Below are 24153 nucleotides of genomic sequence, written 5' to 3' on the forward strand. Positions count from 1 at the left end.
CGATTAATTCTTCCTCTTTAGCTTCCAAATTATCAATTTTTCTGATTACTCAGAATACTGATATTTGGTGGATGTGCCATAGGTCTAAATTGCTTGACATCCTTCCACCTGACTGGACTGGCACTTCTGCTTTAATACAATTTGTTATGCCTTTCCGACTTTTCCCTTTAACTGCCTTCCATGTGTCGACCATGTTTGGCCGACATCGTCAACCCCATTCTGTGGACCCTTCCCAGTTTTCCCTACATGGCCCTGGGGTGTATTTTGATTCCATTCGAGTCCCTCGTGGAGTCCCTGATAAGTTCAAGGCAAGGGATCAAGTTGCTGCGAATTTGAGTCTATTTTTCCTCAGGTTACTATAAACAAAAATGTAGATTGGATTAATTATCTCTATTACAATCAACAAAGATTCTTAAATTTTACTAAGAAGCTGTTGAAGGTATCCATGAGCAACTTGATAAAACATCCCTCATGACCTGGCAAAATCGATTGGCTTTAGATATGCTCTTGGCTGAGAAAGGAGGCGTTTGTGCTATGTTTGGTGATGCATGCTGTACCTATATCCCTAATAATACAGCTCCTGATGGATCAATCACCCGTGCTTTAGCTGATTTGACATGAACTAGCTACTAATTCTGGCATTTCTAATCCTTGGGACAAATGGTTTATGTCCACTTTTGGGTCCTGGGGCCAATGGCTTAAATCAGTTTTCATCTCTCTTACGGTTGCTTTAATTGTTCTCCTGCTTGTAGCTTGCTGTATTGTTCCTTTGATAAGATACATTGTATCCAAGTATTTTACTGCCTCTATGGCAAAGGCTTACTTTTTACACAAAGAAAAATGCTTCAGATCAGCACAGCCACCCCACACTCCTCCACCCACTCCACTCCATCCCCTCTCCTACCCTTTCCTACTCAACTCTCCCTGATCAAATATTTTTGTTTGCTAAAAAAGGGGGGAATGTGGAAGACGAATGTTCTCTTCGTTCCCTTGTACTAATTCATGTCTGAGAAGTAAGCTTTACAAAACCAAGTAACAGCATGCTTTGTTTTAGCAAACAGAAAAATGTTTGTGCAAAGGACTCAAGGTCTGAGCATTCCACACATGAGTCTGCCTTATCACGTTTTCCCTTAGCTTACATCTGAACGCCATAACAAAAGGAGCCAAGAAATCAAGTTTTACAAGGGACATTAAAGGGGCTCAAGGTTTGTGTATAATAAATGTGTTGACTGTTACATTTTATAATGATATTAAATCACGCATTCTAGGGGTATAAAACTGGACCCCACCCAACAGACGGGGTTCAGAAGAGCCCTGACGCTGTCATGTATATTTGATTGTCTGCTTTTCTGAAACTCTTCTCACCGTGACTCTGAAAATAAAGCTACTTTATAACCGCACCTGCTGTCGGGTCTGAGTTTTCGTCCACAGTAGCCGCTAAGGAACTGTGCAGGAATTTTTAACACTAGAATTACCACAGCCTACGAAAAAACTCATAGATCCGTCCCACCTTAAAATGCTTCGCAACATGTTTTGTTCTTTAAATGTGTTGATAAACAGCAAACAGTCTGCTATCACATCTCCCACCGGCACACAGTTTTCTCAGCTCAAGTCTGTTTACTTGCGTGTCAGTTGCTTGGAGTTGTATAGAGTGAGAAGTCAAGCAAAATGACACCTTTTATAAATACTATATCATTATTTAGAACACATGAATTTCATGTGTGTTCCATGTCTACAATGATCTAAGTAAACACATCGTTAAAAAAGAAACGTTTTTCATGTTTTAGTAATAATTGACAAAATGTAGACATGAAGTTTATAATGTGTGAAGCCTGAAGTCCAAATATCAAAGAAACACTTTCACAAAAGGTACAAATATAACAGAACAAGTGCGCTTTTATTCAAAAATATAACTGCAGAAAAACAACACCTGTTAGGGTGCGACATTGACATGCATTTACTAAGACTGCTTAGGTGGCGCAACAGTATCAACTGTTGACTGGTAATGGAAACTTCACGGGTTCGATTCCCTGACGAGTCCGTTTTGAGAAGTGAGCTGCTTTTATTCTTACTATTTTAGAATAAAAACGTACATTTGATATCAATCTATACCAGCCGGTGTAAATGTATGATACTTTTAAAGGTTAGCTTTGTTTTTTTTTATTTTATTTTATTCAAGCTGAGAAAAGGGGGAAAAACCATCAGAGGTATTTCAAAACCATTGGGCATAGCCAGTGCCACTATTTGGAATGTCCTGAAAAAAAGAAACCACTGGTCTACTGAGAAACAGGCATCGAACCGATCATCCAAAGAAAAGAACAACAACAACAACTGATGACAGACAAATGGTGAGAGCAATAAAATAAAAAAAATAAAAAAAACAACAGTCTGTAACATCATGAACAACCTCCAAAGATCAGGGGTGGAAGTACTACAGTCTACAGTTTGTATGAGACTTATTAAACAAAACAGATACAGAGGCCATACTACAAGATGCAAATCACTCATCAGCAGTAAAAATAGGAATGTCAAATTGGAATTTGCAAAAAAAGTAAAGAGATGAACCACTACAGTTCCGGAACAAAGTTTCATGAACTGATAAGTCAAAGATTAAGCTCTATCAAAGTGATGGAAAGGCCAAACTATGGAGAAAGATGGGATCTGCTCATGATCCAAAACATATAAGCTCATCTGTGAAGCATTGTGGAGGTTGTGTCATGGGGCTTGCACGGCTGCTTCTAGATCAGGTTCAATAATTTTTATTGATGATGTAACTGATGATGGTAGCAGCAGAATGAAGTCTACAGAAACATCTTGTCTGCCAATTTATGAAGAAATTCATCCAAACTATTCGAGAGGAACTTTATTATCAGCAAGACAATTATCAAAACACACTGCCACCTCAACAAAGAAGTACATCGGGGGAAAATGTAAGGTTTTTGACTGGTAAGTCAATTACCAGATCTTAACCCAATTGATCATGCATTTCACCTCTTGAAGAGAATACTGAAAAAAGAAACCCTGCAAAAAAAGACAACAACTAAAAGATGTTGTAGTAAAAGACTGGAAAGGCATAACCAATGAAGAAAAAATAAATCTGATTGAGTCTATGGGTCATAGGCTTGATGGAGTTATTGTAAGCAAAGAACATGCAAGCACATTTAAATATTTTTTACTTTTATTTATATGAAAACATTCTGTTCTAATACTTTTGTGCACTTGAAAAACTGGATGGTTTGATACAAAATGTGCTATGTTCTATGTTGTGTGAGAAGACGGCTGGTGCCCTTGTCTGGGTGGGATGTCCTCAGCATGGTGGAACAGGGGAAGACAGCAAGCATGAGGCATTATCTCTTCTGGACTGCTGGATGGCAGGCCCCCTGGGTTGCAGTAGTGCCACGATTTCCCACTGGGCATCATGGGAACTGGAGTTCTTGGACTCAGCCCTGTTGGGCTCCATGTTGCTGTGGAGATTAACAATCCCTACCTAGTTGGGCTCCAGCCTAACCTGGAAATGCTCCCAGGCCACAGTTATGGGACAATGGAGGTACTCTAAGGTTTCACATAAAAGGGGGCCGCCTGCCACTGCTTGAACAGCCGAGTCAGGAGGAGGGAGACAAAGCTTTCTCGGAGGGAGCACAGGAAGTAGTGACAAAGAGAAAGAAGAAGAAAGACAAAAACATACACAAAGAGTTGTTGCGTGTTTCTACTTTGTACTTGTGTTGGTAGTGGAAAATGTTTTTGGAAGAGTTACCCACAGTAAAAAACCTTCGCTAGCAGCACTTGTATCCAGAGCCTATGTTGTGTTGGGTGTGTGGGGAGCTGGTGTGCCCCCTACTTGCCACAGTTGTTTAACATATCTAGATGTAAATACAAGGGAATAAAAGCTGAATCTCTGAACTCCCTTCTCATATTCATCCTTTGATCTCATGCATAAATGTCTTCAGTGCACAATAAAAACACCATAATTGGCCTTGCTGTTCTAATATTTTTGGAGAGGACTATAGAGTAAAACAATATAATGATCGTAACACCAATGATGAAGTTGTCTAGTTCATCTAGCCAGGCTAAATATTGAAGCTAAATTCCAAATATCCAGCCCTAGCTGTTCAGCTTACAGCATTTCTGCTAATATATTTCTTCTTTTTTTTTATTCATTTTATTGTAATTATTCCATACAAATCAATCAATTTTTACAAAAAGTAAGATTGAGAACAAGTCGACCCACACCCCTGAGAGAGAGAGAGCATGGCCAACAGGATAAAACTTAAGGCTTGTAAACATACCTAAATTGATGAGTTTGATAAGCCAATAGAGATGAATTGAGAAGAAAAAGAAATACAGAAATAATTGCTTCCTCTGTGCTTTAAGAGCTTATTCTAAAATATTACTGATTAGATCCTGCCATGTTTTGAAAAAAATCTGTACAGATCCTCTAAGTATTTGATTTTTTCATATTTCAAATAGTATAAAACATCGGTTTCTCATTGACTTAAAAGAGGAGAGTTAGGATTCTTCCAGTTTAGCAAAATAAGTCTGCGTGCCAAAAGTGTAGTGAATACAATCACAGTTTGTTTGTCCTTCTCCACTTTAAACCCATCTGGAATAACAGCAAACACAGCTGTTAATGGGTTAGGAGGGATTGTGACACCAAGGCTGTCTGAAAAGCACTTAAAAATTTTGGTCCAAAATGATGTTAATTTGGTGCAGGCCCAAAAATAGTGACCAAGTGAGGCTGGGACTTGATTGCAGCGTTCGCAGGTTGGATCTTGCCCTGGAAACATTTTGAACAGTTTTAGGCGAGACAGATGTGCTCAATATATAATTTTGTTAAATAATAATTGTATGCTTTGCGCATATGGAGCTTGAGTGAATTCGCTGCATTGCTACTTTCCACTCCATTTCTGATATATTGATTAAAAGATCTTTTTCCCAGTGTCCTCTTGGATCTTTGAAAGGGAGGGACTGTAAAATAATTTCATATATTGTAGAGATGGTGTCTGAGTCCTTGAAATTGAGCAATATTTTTCCAGCATGGATTAGGGTGCAAGATGAGGAAAATCGGGCAGGTCCTGTTTAATAAAGTTCCTAATTTGAAGATAGTGAAAGAAATGTGTACCTGGAATGTTAGATTTGGAATGTAATTGTTCACAGGGTGCAAAGATGTTGTCTATATAAAGATCTCTAAGCAAGTTAATCCCAAATTTTTTCCAGATATTAAAAACTGCATATGTTTGCGAAGGTTGAAAGAGGTGGTTCTCTTGCAGAGGTGCCACAGATAAAAGCTTCTCCATCTTAAAATGCTTTCTACATTGGTTCCATCGTCTGAGTGAGTGAAGCAGGGTTATTAGTATATTGGCGCACAGAGCAGGGAATATAAAGAAGTACTGCAGGATTTTACTTCTATTGTGTACCAAGCCTGTGTATGTTTATCTATTTGTGTCCATGTTTTTATAGCTTGTATGTTTGCTGCCCAGTAATAAAACTGAATGTTAGGTAGAGCCATGCCACATTCTGCCTTTGGTCTTTGTTGGGTCGCTCTTTGGATACGTGGATGTTTTGAGTTCCAAATAAATGAGGTTATTGTTGAATCTAATTGTTTAAAAAATTATTTATTGATGTTATATTGGAATGTTTTGAAATAAAAAAGAAGCTTAGGAAGAATATTAATCTTAACAGTATTAATTCTTCCAGCTAGAGTGAGATGAAGAGTTGGCCATCTATGCAAGACTTGCTTAATTGTTTCCATGTAGACTGTGAAATTTGGTTGAAAAAGAGCTTTATGTTTACTGGTGATGTTTGCCCCTAGGAATTTAAACTGTTCTGCAATGATAAAAGGTAGGGTGTCTAATCTAACATTATATGTTTGAGAATTCACTGGAAAGAGTACACTTTTATTCAGATTAATTCTGAGACCAGAGATCTTTTGAAATTCTGTGAGTGCTGTTAAGACTGCAGGCACAGAATTTTGTGGGTCTGATATATACAGTACCATATCATCTGGATATAGAGAAATTTTCTGTTCCAGTCCTTTATCCCCTTTATCTGATCTGTATTATGACAATAAACCGCCAGTGGTTCAATGGCGATTGCAAATAGCAGTGGTGACAAGGGGCATCCTTGTCTGGTACCACGTTCTTGTTTAAAGTAGTCTGAACAAATGTTGTTGCTACAAACTGAAGGTTCTGGATTGGTATACAGTAGTTTGATCCATGCACAAATGTTCGGGCCAAACCCAAATTTCTCCAATGTTGTAAAAACGTATTTCCATTCAATCATGTCAAATGCTTTTTCTGCATACAATGATAATAATATTTCTGGGGTGTTTGACTTTGTTGGTGAGTATATTACATTAAACAGGCGTCGAAGATTGGAAGATAAGTGTCGACCCTTGATAAATCCAGTTTGATCTTGTGAGATTACCGAAGGGAGCACTTTCTCCATCCTTCTAGCTAGGATTTTTAAAAGTATCTTAACATCATTATTCAAAAGTGAAATTGGTCTGTATGATGCACATTGCAATAAGTCCTTATTTTGTTTAAGAAAAATGGTGATTAATGCTTGGCGAAAAGTTTGAGGAAGAGTTTGACTGTCTCTACCTTCTGTAAATGTTGTTAATAGGAGGGGAGCTAGCTGAGCGGAGAATTTCTTATAAAATTCTGCAGGGTAGCCATCAGGGCCTGCTGCATTCCCGCCTTGAAGTGACTTTATCGCATCTAGTAATTCTGATAACGCCAGAGGTATATCCAGGTTCTCCGCACTAAAAGTATCTATTTGTGGTATCTGTAATGTATCCAGAAATGTATTAGATTGTGTGCTGTCTTCTTTAAACTCAGTAGAATATAAGGATTTATAGTAGTCTCTAATGTGTGCATTATATTTTTATGGTTGATTATTTTGTCTCCGTTCGTGTTGGTGATTACTGAGATTTATGATGTTTGGATTTATAAATTAGTTGTTCAGTTTCTTTAGTTGTCAAGAGGTTGAGTTCTGAATGCAGAGCCTCGCTTGGAAGCCTGGAATGTTCTTCATCTATTGTAGTAATTTCACTTTTTAGCTCTGATACTTTCTTGGTTTCTAATTTATTTCTGTGGGAAAGATATGAAATAATCTGTCCTCTTAAGAAGGCCTTAAGAGTTTCCCAGAGTATTCCTGTAGAAATCTCCGAGGATGTATTTGTCTCTATGAAGAAACTGATTTGTTTGGATATTAATTCTGTAAAATTCTCATCTGCTAATAGAAGCGGGTTGAGACACCATCTGCAAGGTGAGTGTGTTGGGCATAGTGACTTTAGCTCCAAGATCAGAGGTGCATGGTCAGAAATAACAATAGCATCGTATTTGCAAGATTTAATCATATTCAAGAAATTATTATCTATAAAGAAATAATCAATTCTTGAGTAGCAATGATGTACTGGTGAGTAGAAAGAATATGTTCTTGAGTTTGGGATTAAAAACCTCCAGGGGTCTGATAAGTTGTAATCAGTTATAAACTTTGTAATTATCTTTGCAGTATTAGATGTCGCCCCCCCCGTGATAGAAGTCCTATCTAAGAGTGGATTTAAAACACAGTTAAAATCCCCAGCCATTATAATTTTATGAGTGTTCACATTGGGAATGGATGCAAATAAATTTTGTATAAATTCCTTATCATCGACATTAGGTGCATAAGCATTTATGAAAATCATATTACAGTTAGATAAGTTGCCCATGACTATCACATATCTCCCTTTACGATTCAATACTACATCTGATGCTATAAATGAGACTGTTCTATGTATGAGGATTCCCACACCTCTAGTTTTCTTTGTAAAGCTAGAATGGAACATTTGGCCAATCCAGTCCTTTTGCAGCCAGAACTGATCCTTGCTTACTTAGTAAGTGGGTCTCCTGTAAAAATACTATTTTAGCATTTAAATCTTGTTAGGTGAGAGAATACTTTCTTTCTCTTTAATTCATTATTCAGGCCTTTAACATTCCAGCTCACAAAGTTAACTGTCCCATTATGGAGACATTGATTCTGAATTTTTTTTCATTTTATAGTCTTAACTGGAAGTGAGACAGCTTTAACCTTAATTTCCTATTTCCCCAAGAGTTATTTCCATGCAGCCTATTGTTACGTTGGTAGTTATTTTAAGGATTAAAAGGATAGATTAGATATAGATATAGCCTGCTTCTCTCCCCCCCTTAACCTCCCACCCTCCCATTTGCCTGCCCACGTGAGGCTGGACCCCACTTCACGCAGTCCCTCTGACATACGTAGAGTCAGAGCACGTCCAAAGCAAAACAAGCCCCCACACAGCGGCGTTTTAGGATTAAAAATATATTTCTGCAGTTGTTTTCTTCATACACCATGAAGCTACCAGTAAATACGAAAATGAACACCCCAGCTTGAATAATGTTTCTAAATAAACCAGTTAGTGAAACTAAGCCAGCAAGCACTCTTCCAGGTGACTTATGCATAGATATTCTTAGACATATTGTAATGTTTTTTCAAGATGTTTGGAAGTGAACCACTTTAATATATCTTTAGGATAAGTACATATTTTTGATGCATGCATTTTACATCACCATTTTTTCTTAGTTATTTTTATCAAATACTCCAAGGCATTTAAAATAAGCATATTTTGTTCCAGCAAGCTTATGGCAACATGTCTCAAAGTTCAGATCATGAAGCAGTTACACATTAATTTCTCCCTTATGTGCTTCGTTAATACCCTGTAAAACCTGCAAACCCTCCTGCTCATATATATGCATTTTCTAAACTTCTAAATCAATACTTTTCTTTACCATTTATATTTTAAAGGTATTCCAAAAGTGAGCGGGGTTTAACAACAGTAGCAATCCTGATATTCTCCTATAGCTGATAAATTTGTAAATACCTATATGTCAAAAAAATATGAACATCCCCTTGAAGTCTGCTTTATCCAAGTGACAAAGTCATTGAGGTCTCTTTAGCCCTGCACATTTATTTTTTACCTAACTACGATAGCTGTTTTAGGGGCTCTTCCAGTTCCTTAATAATTTCTGTAAGCCTTTTTGCAGTGAGGTTATTGTAGCCATTAAGCACACAAAGACAGACAAAGCTGAGAATAGGGGCTCTTGAATGTTCACTGTACAAATAAATTCCCAGTTTTTTGCACATCAAATGTTTTTTGTGAATCGTGACATGCCATGTCACTGTTATGTTCTTCAGCACTGTCGATGAGTCCATCCGGATTGTATTTAAAACAAGCACTTTATAAGAACAAGTCTAAAAACCACAATTGAATCAATGAAAAAAAAGATACACATATTTTTACCTTTCCATCACAGCTAAGCATTCCTTTCTCCATGTAAAACGACTTCCTCTACGCAGACGAAAACTTCCAGGTGTAGTACTAACTGGTGGTGGTGTCTGTCTCCATTCTGGGTCCTCTATTGCAAGGGGAGTAGGACGCATATTAAGTGTGGCACCTATAAACAATTCAAATTGTCAGATGTAATAAAAAACAAAACTACAAGTAACTGAAAAATATTGCAATATTAGTATGTACTTTCAAAAATGATAAACATGCTAATACTTATGATGCTATTATACCAAATAAAAAGTATTGGAGAAAGTTAGATCCACATATAAAAAATATGCCAATTGACTTCAAAAGGATCACTATAAGAAAATTACAAATATTAATCAAAATATAAACAGGCTATATTTAAGTTTAGTTGTCAAATGAAGTACACATTTTATCTACTACAGGGAGAGATTAAATTGGCAAGCAGTTCAAACTACTACCATCTACTACAACTAAAATACTATCATCTCTTGCCCTCAAACAATATTATCTCATCATGACAACTTTATGCACAAGTGTTATGTGTGGTTTGTGTATTACTGAGCTCTTGTTTGCCATTATTTGGTGATAAAAATGATGTACCTACCAGATGAACTTTATTGACTGCAAAGGATCTCTATGTTAAAACTGATGGCTGACATTATCTCACAGTTTAGTCTTTTCAGAAATTAGTTGTTTTGTTTTTTGGTATCTACTAATTTTATGACCTTTAATTTTTAAGTTAGTTTTGCAGCTTTACTGGCTTTGTTCATTTGGTATTATGATTTTTCAGCTGTTTCTGATTATATCCTCAATGGCTCTTTTATTGTTGGTTTGCTATAAAATTTATTCCTTGACCTTTTCTTGACAAGATCAAGATGTTGGCTTTTTAAAAAATCATCCTTTAATAGTGGTTTCAGTATTTAACTGTATATCTTGTGGAAGTTAAATACAAATGTTTTCATTTAGCTATGAGCTTTCAACAAGTAACTTACTTTACAAGAACTGTGAGGACAGGGAGATTATTTACTGTCTTGTGTTTTTTGCTAATAATTAATTAATAACAATATCAATTTTTTAAACAAACTGGAAAAAAGCGAATGCGGACTTAGCATTTTCTAATATGCTGTAACAGAAATGTACAGAAGAGAGTGTAATTTTCTATAAAATGACACATGTATTTCATTATTTTCTTACTACTTTGAGGCAAGAATGCTTGAAATACCACCTGTTTTAATGAATATTGTAGCTTATTTTCCCCTTCCAAAGAATACTTCCCTTATATTTTTTCCAACAGCAAACGGCTTGGGGCTTACTGTAATATGCAACAGTTGGTACTCACTAAGTTGGGGATGCCATTTAAAATATGTCCTTTACATGCACATGACAAAATTCTGTCTGTAGGACATTATCAGAGAACTTTTGAGAGAGAGAGAAAGAAAAAGGATTCTGTCTTTGTGCATGTGCATAAATCAAGGGGGACCCTTGAAAGTGTAAGAAGCAATTAAAATCAATACAAGGTATACAATGTTGATTTCACAATCCCATCCCATTCTAGGATGAATACATGCACACATACACACACGTATGCATGCTTGTGTGTACTAGGTCTTAATTTCCTTTTAAAACAATACATTTCCCCATTCCAAACCTAGCAGAACAAATTAAGTAAGCAAAAACACAAGACAACTACAGTATGTGTGAAATTATTTTTTTACTTTTTATTGTCAGATATCTGAAACAGGCAAAGGACACTGAGCACAAGAAAATGACAGAAGCACCAAGACTGCATATTAGAGGCACCTTTATTTAGTGTGAATGGCTACAGAAAAAAAAAACTCAGGTTACCGAAAGTACAACAAATTACTGCTATTCATTGAATTCTCCCAAAACATTAACATTAGAATTTCTGAAGCCTACAAAAAATCTCATAATCCCGTCCCATCTTAAATCCCTTCGCACCTCTTCATTAGTGTCTTTTGTGTTGTAAATGTGTCGATCAGCACAAGCAGCAACCAGTCTGCTGTCCCATCCCTCGCCTTGACTGAGCTTAGCTTGGGCAAAACGTCTCCCAGCTCAAGCCAAGGTTCTTTATCTGCGTGTGAGATCTGGAGTTGTACTGGGTAAATAATACTGTATATCGTTGTTTGGAATACATGCATTTCATGTGTGTTCCATGTCTACAAAGATCTGGGTAAGTGTTGAATGTGTTGTCTCCTCTAGATTTGAGGTCTTACCAATAATTTGCCCAACACTTGAAGAAAGCATTGTCTCCACTGGAGCTTTCCTGTGTTTCAGTTTGGATTCTTTGCCATTCAGATGATAAATGCATTGTAAGTAGAGACATCCAAGATACTTAAAAATTTTACAAGTAGCCACCGTAAGATTTTTCTTTTCCAGCTGTAGCCACTTTAATCAACTTAATCCAAGTTATCTACTCCTTCTTTTGTAGCATTTTAATCCATAATGATTTCTGGTTCATGGGTGAAAGGATGATACTTTTTGTCCCCAAGAAGAAATTAAAAACTTTACAGAATCTCAAAAATATAATAAAAAAAAGCCCACTCTGGATGTTGGAGCCACAGGACCAGCAATAGTGATTTTATATCGTCTTTGCTGGTAGTAAGGGGTGATTCGTACTAATTTAAACAGTGTGACTGCTTATACAGAGAGTTTGATTGGTTACATATTCAAATTGTCTGCAGATGTTAAAGCTACAAAGACCTACATTTGTGCTAATTTATAGCCTACATTATAATTTTGCATTTATATTGCAACATTTACCTATTATTATTATCATTATTATTATTATTATTACACAGCTTTAGTCGTACACAAAGTTCTCCCAGCTCAATTCTGTCTGGGTGTGAGGTGCCTTGAATTGTATAAGGTAAATAATATATTGTTATTTGCAACACATACATTTTGCATAAATGTTGGATGACAGGAAATGCGAGGAAAGAAATGTTGAACACATAATTTCAACATAAACTTTTTTCATGTTCTACCAATAATTGGCAAAATGCTGACATGAAGTGTATAAGTCCAAATATCAAAAAAAAAACACTTTCACAAAAGGCACAGATATAACAAAACAAGTGCATTTTTTTTCTAGAATTTAACCAAAGTAAAAGAAATTGGGATAGGGTACAACACAAACAAACACACACACATATATGTCTGCTTGGCTGGTGCAGAAGTAAGAATTTGGTATCTTATCAAAAACCTCCTGAAAAACAAGATAAACAATACTACACTATGGGTCAAGTTTATTTTTTTATTTAATATTTTTTTTACAAGTATTTTTAAACTTATGTTGTTAATTCTGTTTTTGGTTTTGTTGTGTATTATTTAAACTTGTGTAATTGAATCATTTTTGTGGATATCGTCTTATTATTTTTTCAATATTTACACTGATCAGCCACAACATTAAAACCACTAAAAGTGAGTTGAATAACATTCATTTTTTCATCACAATGCACCAATCAAGGGGTGGGAAATATTAGTCAGTAAGTGGACAGTCAGATCTTGAAAGTGACGTGTTGGAGGCTTAAAAATGGGCAAGCGCAAGGATCTGAGCAACTTTGACAAGGGCCAAATTGTGATGGGTAGATGACTGGGTCAGAGTATCTCCAAAATGGCAGGTCTTGTGTGGTGTTCCCAGTATGCAGTGGTTACTACATACAAAAAGTGGTACAAGGAAGGATAACTGGTGAACCAACAGCAGGGATATTTATTCCCAAGGCTAACTGATCTTCAAGAGAAGCAACAGCTAGCCAGTCTGATCCGATCCCACAGATGAGATACTGTACCACAAATTGCTGAATAACTGAAAAATTGCTGGCCAGGAGAGAAAGCCGTCAGAAGATACAGTCTGCCCCAGCTTGCTGCGTAAGGGACTTGTGTACCCGTAGACCAGTCAGAGTGCCCATGCTGAGACCAGTCCACTAACAAAAACACCTACAACTGGCATTTGAGCATCGGAACTGGACATGGAGAAATGGAAGAAGGTAGTCTGGACTGATAAATCACGTTGTCTTTGATCATGTGGACGGCTGGGTTCCCGAGTTTACCAAGGGAAGATATGACAGCAGGGAGCACTTTGGGAAGAAGTCAGTCTGGTGGAGGCATTTTGTTGCTCTAGGCAAAATGTTACTGAGAAACCTAGGGTCCTGGCATTCATGTGGATGTTATTTAGACACATACCACCTACGTAAAGATTGTTTCAGACAACACACTCCCCTTCAGGGCAAAAGTATTATCGGATGGCAATTGCCTCATTCAGCAGGATGATGCTCCCAGCCACACTGCGTAAACTGTTTAGGAATGATCTGAAGAACATGACAAAGAGTTTAAGGTGTTGACTTTCAAATTCCCCAGATCTCTATAACTTCATGGACCTGTGGTATGCTCTGGAAAAGCAAGTCGAATCCATGGAGACCCCGCCTCATAATTTACAGGACTTAAAGGACCTGCTGCTAACTTAGTGAGAGAATAATTTAGGGGTAACAGTAGTTAAGTATTTTGGCTTGCAATACACAGTAAAATATATAAACAATTGTTTTATAAACGTCATAAAGAGACTGCTGAAATAGTCAAGTAAACAACCAGAATGTTCCAGGGGGATGTTTCAAGAAACTGGCTGATGTAAAGTTCTTACTAGTTTGCACATATACAGTTTTTATAATAATAATATTGGATTGAAAAATGAGGATATAATGGAGAAAGACTTTTTTTAGACTGGTTGTGCTCTGTGCTAAAGCACTTCATGTCTTTTAACCAATCAGACTATGATATATAAGCGTTAATTCAGCACTGTAATGCAAATTCAGTTATCTATAAATATAACCCTCTACCTGTGCTTTCTGACCATTCTGATCATGCTATACATGTAACAGACTATTGTGATGGATGCTCCCTCTACAGCATGGTGCGGCAAGGGTAAATAAATGACACAGAAGGGCAAGCTTTCTCCTGCCTGATTACAGACTATAAAAGTTTATTAGAATTGTCCTGGAACAGGATAAGTTTCTTTCTTTAATTAATATGGTTGACTTCTACTATGTCTTGGTGCCGGATACCACAAGATACCCTCAGCAGTCTAACAGTATCCATGCTTCAATGGGTTGGAGCTGTTAAAGCAGCACAAAAAGTATTAGGCAGGCAATTTTAATATCGTGCCTTATCTTTATATTTATTGTACTTTTTCCCCCATTTGTGTTCTGTCGGTGGAATCTCAAGAAATTTCACCACTTTATGATTTCACTGATGACGATTTACCACCTTCATCCTATATATTCTAGGTGTAGGCCGAGTATCAAGGATCTTCAGAGTGACATTTTGTTTGAGTGCCTTTCATTGAGAGTACTGAATTTTAAATTTTCTTCTTTAGGAGAGATTTTGCTTTATTCTTTGTATTCAGATTTAGGATTGTGGACAGAATTTGTTGGGTAGCCTTTTTATTTGGAAAACAATTTTGCCTTATTTCTATTAAATTTCCTGCCCCGCCTATTTTGTGCTTCTCTTTTTTTGATTTATTAATACATTTCCATTAACATTAAATTATCTGTTTTGCGGTGTCTCAAAGGCACGTTTGAGATTTTTGAACTTAAGAAATAGGGTTGATTGATGAAATATGGCAAAGCGTTTTTCACAGTGAATATTCTTTGTTTGCTGAGTATTTGCCTGGTAATTAGCCGTGCTGCCAGCTTTTGAGATTATTTTCCCCATTGCAATGTTGGATGAGACAGTCCTCCAATTATATAATGCTGATTCTGCCCTTCACACGCTCTGTGGGTGTTAAGTCAGTCATGGTGTTAGAAGCTTGGGAGACTCAGAGTGAGAATAAGAATTCAACAGTACTGTGCTGTGCTATTGTGACTTCATTTATCGTTGTTGTTCGGAGCTGCTGTGTGAAATTTTTTTTGTACTTACTGCTGGTTTGTGTCCATTGTTTGAATTTTATTTGCGGTCATCATTCCCTCTGTGTGTTTGGTTGTTTGAAGGAAATGGGGGCGGCGTCTGTGTGGGGTTGAAAAAAAAGAAAAAAAAAGTAATATTTGTCCTCAATGATTCTTGTTGGTTTTGTGTTTGGATATTTTACACTTTATTTTTGGTAACATTTATCCCTTAATTTTTTTTCCGTAAAAAAAAAGTGTTCAGTTCCCAATATTGTCTTCTTTTAATAAAGATATGATGACTGGAGGAAGAAGTGTTGGTTGTGGTCATGGGCCGCAGTACCATCATCTTCACTAACAAATCCATGTCCTCTCTGCTGCTAAAGGCAAGACCTGACGATCTTCCTGAGATGGACGGCAACAATCAGCTGTGCAGGCAGAGCACTTCTTTGCAGCCGAAGATCCCACATTCCAAATACATACGGCCGAGGAGGAATGCCCCCTGCTCTTTGACCACACTTTGGAGGACCTCTGGGAAGAAATCCAACAGGAAACAGATAGAGCTCTGGGAAGTGACAGACTGGAGTTGATTGGGGATGTGCTAGGGACACTTTAAAAAGAGGACAGTAAGGAGCAGGAGGGAATGGGTAATGCACGGAAACAGGACGGAATGGGTAATGCACCAAGCACAGTGAACCTAACCTCAGCAGCAAGGGCAGAACAGCTGGATGTCCCAACTATAGATGTTGAACTGGAGTTTGAGTCAGTGTAAGAGGAAGAGAAAAAGAGACACTGGGCACCACCTACTCGGTTGCAGAGCAGCTGTGACAGCGTGTCATAGAGGCCCCCGAGCCAATAACATACCATATGTCATTGCCAGCAGGGCAGCCGGGGTGTTGTGGTGCATGTCAGCCATCTGGACATTCTTTAGCTTCTGTAACTTCTTTTGGCAGAGGGTGTGCAGGTGGCAGCCTGGTTCTCATAAGGGCATTACAACTCTTGATAACCATATAAAGAACCACCACAGGCTGCAGTGGAATCAGCATCAAGTATGATATGTTGGCTATCTGTATACCTTTTATTATGAATCTCTTCAGCTCTTATGCAATTATGTGTTTCTGTTTCATTTACCCTTTGGTTATTATGTGTCTGATATGTTGGGTTTTTACTGTACATCATTTTGGTCAGCCTTGATGTTGTTTTTAAAGTGCTTTATTTATAAATAAATAAATAAATCAGGAGAGCATTGAACAGGGAAGGATGATGTCCACTGGTCCATCTTCAGTATGTGTGGCCTGCTCCCATTCCTTGGCACTCCCTCAAGCAGAGTCTGCAAGTGGAAGCAAGTTCTCCTCAGTCACAGAATAGACAGCAGAGACTCTCACACAGATGTGGCCAGTGTTCAGCTCTTCCTCAACTACAACCTTACTTGTTCCCTCCTGTTAAGAGTGCAACGCCAGTATACCTTCACGCCAGTACACCATCATGCAGATGATGGAATATAAGAGGAATGAAATATGAGGGAGCATCCTGCCGCCTCCAAATATACATCTAAATTGGCACCAGGCAAAGCCACTGACATTGCACCTCCTGCCCTATCAGCTAGTGGACACAGCTCCCTTCTGCCAGCTGATGAGTTAAGACATCCCCAACTAGAAGATCTTCAGCTGCCATTACTTTGCCAGAAAGGCCATGCCTGCCCTTCACAAGCACGTCACAGAGATTGTGGGTTTGTTGCTCAACCACAATGTGGGCAGCAGGGTTCACTTTATCACCAACACGTGGACAAGTAGGCATGGAGAGGGTCAGTATTCCATCACTCACTACCTATTGGGTCACCCTGCTATGCGCTGAGGAAGTTGCTGCTAGGGGGGCTTCATTGAAGTTGGTGGTGCCAATCGAGGGGATTCAAGGAGTGTCTAGCCCACTCTCCTCCTCTGATGCTTCCACCGTCTTCTATTCCACCCCATGAACAAGCTGCGGTGAGCCTTCCAGTAAATTCCCCTACAGCCATGAAGTGGTGAGTCTAGGTGAGAGGAACTACAATGGGTCGGCGATCCTGAAGGCCTTTCAGAGTCAGGTCTTAAAAGTGGATAACCCGTTGTCAGCTGCAGACAGGCAATGAGGTATTAAGACAATGGCACCAATATCCTGCCGGCCTTGATGCTACACAATAACAAAATAACCCATGTGCCATGTTTTACTCACATACTGAGCCTTGAGGGTGCAGAGATACCTTCAAACTTATGCAGGGCTGGGTGAGCTTCTCAGCATGGCATGGCGAGTCTGCAACCATTTTCAGCGCTCCCCTACCACCAGTTTATGGCTTGCAAAAAGGCACCAGCAACCGCACCTACCCCACCACAGTCTGGTTTGTGATGAAATAACGTTGAGGAACTCCACCCTGTATATGTTGCAGTGGCTGTAGAAATAGTAGAAGGCAGTCAACCACTACCTGGTGGAGCAGGGCACCATGGGACAACAACTGCCACTGGGATATTTTACTGGGGATAAGTGGTAGCAGATGCAGTACCTCAGCAAAGTAATGATACTTTTCAAGCAGGCTACCAGGTTTGTCAGCCAGGACAACTCTGGCTGGAACAACATGTTTTCATTAGAATTCCTTCCAGACAGGACAAAGGGCAGCCTGCTTGAATTAGGACAGGGTGCTGAGAAGGAGGACCAGAAGGAGAAGATGCCGCAGGAGCAAAAGATGCCCAGTAAACAGGCAGGCCAGGGGTGTGCATATTATCAGGGAAAAGGATACTGAGAAGTAGCCACAGTAGGAGGGAGTGGGAAAGGTGACAGGGAGTACCTCTTTCACATGGCTGCTCATATGCTGATTTGCCTTAGGAAGGACCCCTGGAACAGACAGGGACAATTACTGGGTGGCCACCTTAATAGGCCGCTGGTACAAGACCAAGATGGGGGAATTTATGGAGCCCAATCAGAAAGGTGGTTGAGTCCCTTGAGGTATCCCTTACTCACCATCCCACACCTGTCACCTCTTCACATGCCCATCAAAGCAGAAGTTATAACCATGATAAGACCTGGTACGCATCTAAGAGTGCCAGTATGCAACATAAAAAAACAGTGCCTGCTAACTTTTGAGCTTTACTTCTTCAATGAACTTAGCCAAACTCTCTTTCCATTTTACAAAATGATCATGTCTCTTTTTTCCTTATCAGGACACTGCCCTATTTTCAGTCAGTCATCTATCCACACAGCTGTTACTGGTGTTATTCACATGGACCCATCAATCACTTCTGCTGCATCCTTCATTTGCAAATGCAAGTCAACATAATATTAATAAGCAATCGACAAAAAAATGCCGGCAAATTTACATTTTTTCTGAAACATCAACAAATTCCAATCAAATCCATCAAGGACAATTTTGAGATTTTGGGGTATTTAGTATTTCTATTGTGTTTACTCCTAAATACTGATATGTCCATTCTTAGAGGATACCTACTGACCTAGATGTACCATCCTACCAAATTTCAGGTTTTTATCTAAATGAGCATGTGTTTTCATTGAGTGACTGAGACAGCTTTGCATACTGTGTGTATATATCTATCTATTATATAAAAAAATCTTGGGTCGAGACGTGATCATCTCGAAGAGACACTTTGACGTCCCACAAGACTAGACATTACAACCTTAGGAAGCAACCCCCGTGAGATGGTGACTTTTGCATGTCCCACCCTACTTACAAACAATTTCAAACAAGTTCACGGACATTTAACCTCGCAGTTGTTTGAATGCTCTTGGCAGACACACTTCATATGTGCTCCCAGCTCTTAAAAATGTTATACGTTGTAGATGGCATGTGAACGACTAAGCGTAGAAGAAAGAGCAGCGTGTCGAAAAGAGACACGAAAGTGTTGGAGAGAAAAGAAGGCAAAAAAGGATGCACAAGAGAAAAATAATAATCTATATGCAAATTCAGAAAATAAGCAAAGTAGTAATCAGCCCAAGCATCCCACGAGAGACACTTTAACGTTCCGCAAGAAAAACCAGTGAGACGAAAGGATAGCCGCTGTGCAGGGCTTTAAGTGATTGATGTGCAGTGCGACAAGCAGAACACGCTGCTCAGCAGCAGAAAGACAGCAGCTGATCTGTCCGCATATCCTCAGCTTCAGTAACTCCCCCCCTTACAACACTAGCGGCATATATATATATATATATATATATATATATATATATATATATATACATATATACATTGTCAGGGATGCCAGGGGCCATGACCCGGCCGGGATGACATGATGGACCGGATGTGGGTCTGCACCCACCCTGGATCACGTGGGGGTTGCCTTCCGGGTTGCTTTGGGGCCATGGGTACAGGGCATGGAAGCCCTACCCTGTAGGGGCCCGTGGTCACCGCCAGGAGGCGCCCCAATGCCTTGGGGACCTGCCTTGGGGAAGATTTATGACGGCGCCCGGAGAGCAGCCGGGAGGACAGTCGACACTTCCGCCACGCTGGGGCGTGGCCAGAGGAGGAATGCCTGGAACACCTGGTGCTCATCCGGGTACCATATAAAAGGGGCTGTCTCCATTCATTCGAGGCTAGAGTCGGGTGGAAAGAGGACGAGGCAAGAGGAGCTGTGGAGGCGGCCCTAAGACAAGGCATTGTGGCCAGGACTGTGTGTTTATTGGGGTATTGTGCACTTTGAACTGGGTCTGAGTGACCATTGGACTAGGTCTTTGTGACCAGTATTGTAAATACTTGTGTTAATAAACGTGTGGTGGTTTGAAGACAACATGTCCGCCTGTCTGTGTCCGGGCCGTGTTCACAACATACACACACACACACACACACAAATATATATATATGTGTGTATGTGTGTGTATATATATATATGGTGTTTTGTTCTGTCTTATTTGACCACTGATTGCCAACATCAATTCCTTAGTCTCATTTTCTCTTGGGATTCTCTTTTGCTCAGTGTCACCTTGTCTTCATTGTATGGTCTGTTCATTGCTCTCAGTTGCTTGAGCAATTCTCTTTCGCTCTGCTTCAGCCTGTCATAAATAGTTTTCATACTCTTTCTTTATATGTTTAGCATTTGTTTGTTCAGAGGTTGTGCACTTGCTGCTTTCTTAAGCAGCTCTTCTTTTCTCCTCCCTAGTGGCTCGCTTCTTCTCTTCTTTCATATGCATCTTTTTGCCTTAAAACTGATTAAGTCAGTATTTATGTTGCAATTACTTAATAGGTTTTTCTTAATTTTTCACTTAAGCTGGCAATTAAGTCTTCAATCTGCCTCAAGAATGATTTGAGATATGAAGAGGTAGGGGAAGTGACGGCGAAGGTGGTAGGGATGAGAACAGTACCCAGATGTATGCGCCACACAGCCACCCTGCTGCCTGCTACGGAGAGTTGATTCAATAAAATAAAATAAAAATAAAAAGAGGAATAATTCTGAAACTCTTCGCTTTTAATATAAAGCTATAATGCAGAGTTTCATTGTAGTATATATGTACCAAATTTCAGGCTACATGTTATTTGATTTTTGATCTTGACCTTCCTTGGTTGACCTTTGAGGTCAATCATCACTCCGAAGGCGTATAGTAGACGTCACGTAGTAAATGTGTACCACATTTCAGGTCAATATGTCAAATGGTTTGCGAGCTACAGGTAATTTGACATTCTGGACAGGAAGGCCTAATAGACTAGACTAGACTAGACAAGATAAGATAAGATAGATAGATACTTTATTAATACCAAGGGGAAATTCGCATACTCCAGCAGCAGTATACTGATACAAAAAAAATATTAAATTAAATAGTAATAAAAATGCATGTAAAAGCAGACAATAACTGAGTAATGTTAGCATTTACTCCCCCGGATGGAATTGAAGAGTTGCATAGTGTGGGGGAGGAACGATCTCCTCAGTCTGTCAGTGAAGCAAAACAGTGTCAAAAGTCTGTCACTGAAGCTACTCCTCTGCCTGGAAATGACACTGTTCAGTGGATGCAGTGGATTCTTCATGATTGGCAGGAGTTTGCTTAGTGCCCGTCGCTCTGCCACAGATGTTAAACTGTCCAACTTTAATCCTACAATAGAGCCTGCCTTCTTAACAAGTTTGTCCAGGCGTGAGGTGTCTTTCATCTTTATGCTACCTCCCCAGCACACCACCGCGTAGAAGAGGGCACTTGCAACAACCGTCTGGTAGAACATCTGCAGCATCTTATTGCAGATGTTGAAGGATGCCAACCTTCTAAGAAAGTATAGTCTGCTCTGACCTTTCTTACATAGAGCATCAGTATTGGCAGTCCAGTCCAATTTGTCATCCAGCTGCACTCCCAGATATTTATAGGTCTGCACCATCTGCACACAGTCACCTCTGATGATCACAGGGTCCATGAGGGGCCTGGGCCTCCTAAAATCCACCACCAGCTCCTTGGTCTTGCTGGTGTTAAGGTGTAAGTGGTTTGAGTCGCACCATTTAACAAAGTCTTTGATTAGCTTCCTGTACTCCTCCTCCTGCCCACTCCTGATGCAGCCCGCAATAGCAGTGTCATCAGTGAACTTTTGCACGTGGCAGGACTCTGAGTCATATTGGAAGTCTGATGTATATAGATTGAACAGGACTGGAGAAAGTACAGTCCCGCGGCGCCCTGTGTTGCTGACACAATGTCAGACCTGCAGTTCCCAAGACGCACATATTGAGGTCTGTCTGTAAGATAGTCCACGATCCATGCCACCAGGTGTGAATCTACTCCCATCTCAGTCAGCTTGTCTCTAAGGAGCAGAGGTTGGATGGTGTTGAAGGCACTAGAGAAGTCCAAAACATAATTCTTACAGCACCACTGCCTCTGTCCAGGTGGGAGAGGGATCAGTGTAGCATATAGATGATGGCATCCTCTGCTCCCACCTTCTCCTGGTATGCGAACTGCAGAGGGTCGAGGGCATGGCGGACCTGTGGCCTCAGGTGGTGAAGCAGCAGCCGCTCCATGGTCTTCATCAGATGTGACGCCAGAGCAACAGGCGGAAGTGGTACCTTTGGGACTGGGTGATACAAGATGTTTTCCAAAGCCTTGGGACTCTCCCTGTTCCAGGCTCAGGTTGAAGATGCGTGTAGAGGACTCCCCAGTTCCAACGCACAGGCCTTCAGCAGTCGTGGCGATACACCATCTGGAACCGCTGCTTTGCTGGCACAAAGTCTTTCAGCTCTCTGCTCACATGGGCTGCTGTAATTGTGGGTGGGGATGTCTCTCACCTATGCTGGTATCAGCAGAAGGATGGTTGGAGGATGCAGTACTCGAGGTGAGAGTGGGTTAGGTGATCAAACCTATTAAAGAAGTTGTTCATTTGGTTTGCTCTCTCCACGCCTGTCTCGATGGTGGCACCCGCTTGAGCTGCAGCCAGTGATAATCTTCATCCCATCCCACACTTCCTTCATGCTGTTGTTCTGCAACTTCTGCTCCAGCTTTCTCCTGTACTGCTCTTTCACCGCCCTGAGCTGGACTCGGAGTTCCTTCTGCACGCGCTTGAGCTCATGCTGATCACCACCTTTAAAAGCCCTTTTCTTCTGGTTCAAAAGGCCTTTGATGTCACTTGTAATCCATGGCTTGTTGTTAGCATAGCAGTGTACTGTTCTTACTGGAACTACAATGTCCATACAGAAGTTGATGTAATCAGTTGTGCATTCAACAGCCTCTTCAATGTTCTCACTATGTGACCCAGCAGTATATCCCAGTTTGTAGTTCCAAAGCAGTCTCTCAGAGCCTGCTCTGCCTCAGGGGACCACTTCCTGAATGAGCGTGGTACTGCCCTCACTCTTGGTTTGTATTGAGGCTGAAGCAGAACCAGGTTATGATCTGCTTTCCCAAGCGCAGGCAGCGGGATGTCGCTGTATGCGTCTTTAACGTTTGCATACAGTAGGTCGATAGTCCTGTTTCCCCGGGTGTTACAATCCACATACTGGGAGAAGGCAGGTAATGTTTTGTCCAGCGTCACATGGTTAAAGTCTCCAGAGATTAGCACAAGTGCCTCAGGGTGCTGCGTTTGTAACTTAGCAACTGTGGAATGGATGATGTCACTTGCTATCTCCGCATTCGCTTGAGGGGGGATGTAAACAATAACAACAATCACGTGTCCAAACTCTCTGGGCAAGTAATAGGGACGCAGACTTACGGCCAACAGTTCGATGTCCCTGCAGCAAGTGGAGATTTTAACGTTTACATGTCCTGAGTTGCACCATCTTGTATTGACATAGAGAGTGAGTCCTCCTCCTTTCTTCTTCCCGCAGGTATTTGCGTCTCTGTCCGCTCTAACTGTGCTAAACCACTCCACGTTAGCATCTGGGATGATAGTTGTTAGCCATGTTTCACTAAAACACAGCAAGCTGCATTCTCTGTAGGTTCTGACATTTTTCACCAGCACAGCCAGTTCGTCGATCTTATTTGGTAGTGAGTTCACATTTCCCAGGATCACAGAAGGCACCGACGGTTTATAACGCCATTTTCTCTCAAGTTGCCTGGTTTTTATCTTATCTTTTATCTTTGCACCGGCTCGGCTGCCCCAATATCATCTTCTTACCTCGTCAGGTAAATAAGGAACCACACCGGATGAGCATTTCTTCTCAGTGCTTTAAGTTGACTACTTGAATATGCGAGTCTCGGAGTGTAAAATCCATGTCAAGTAGTAAAAATAGTAAAAAGTGTCCAGGGAGCGATTCCACATAAAAGAAAGTGGTAGAAGTGATCAGTGAATTGAGAAAATAAAAAAAAAAGAAAGGTAAAAAGATAAAGTCATACACAGAGCTGCTGGAAAGGCTGCCACTCGGATGCGGCGCCAAAAATCTAAGTGACTATGTCACTTTACGTAGTGGTGCTGCTACATAGTTATTATGGAACATGATTACGGGTTGTAAAGAAGGAGCTTAAGGAAAAAAGGGATATATAAGAATAAAGATGTCAAAATGGTTTAATAAGAAA

The 24153-nt window shown here is 40.0% G+C and overlaps 1 protein-coding gene across 7 annotated transcripts in view; it reads right to left on the bottom strand.

Moving 5' to 3' along the window:
* Nucleotides 1–24153, bottom strand: part of LOC120517029 (homeobox-containing protein 1-like) — a 302918-nt gene that overhangs the window by 200999 nt on the left and 77766 nt on the right. For all 7 annotated transcript variants that reach the window (XM_039739106.1, XM_039739105.1, XM_039739103.1 and 4 more), the window contains exon 5: nucleotides 9302–9455. In XM_039739106.1, the coding sequence (XP_039595040.1) occupies nucleotides 9302–9455 (154 nt within the window). The remainder of the gene's footprint in view (nucleotides 1–9301; nucleotides 9456–24153) is intronic.

The sequence above is a fragment of the Polypterus senegalus genome, chromosome 16 (assembly GCF_016835505.1).
Source record: "Polypterus senegalus isolate Bchr_013 chromosome 16, ASM1683550v1, whole genome shotgun sequence".
In the NCBI taxonomy this organism is placed as follows: Eukaryota; Metazoa; Chordata; class Cladistia; order Polypteriformes; family Polypteridae; genus Polypterus; species Polypterus senegalus.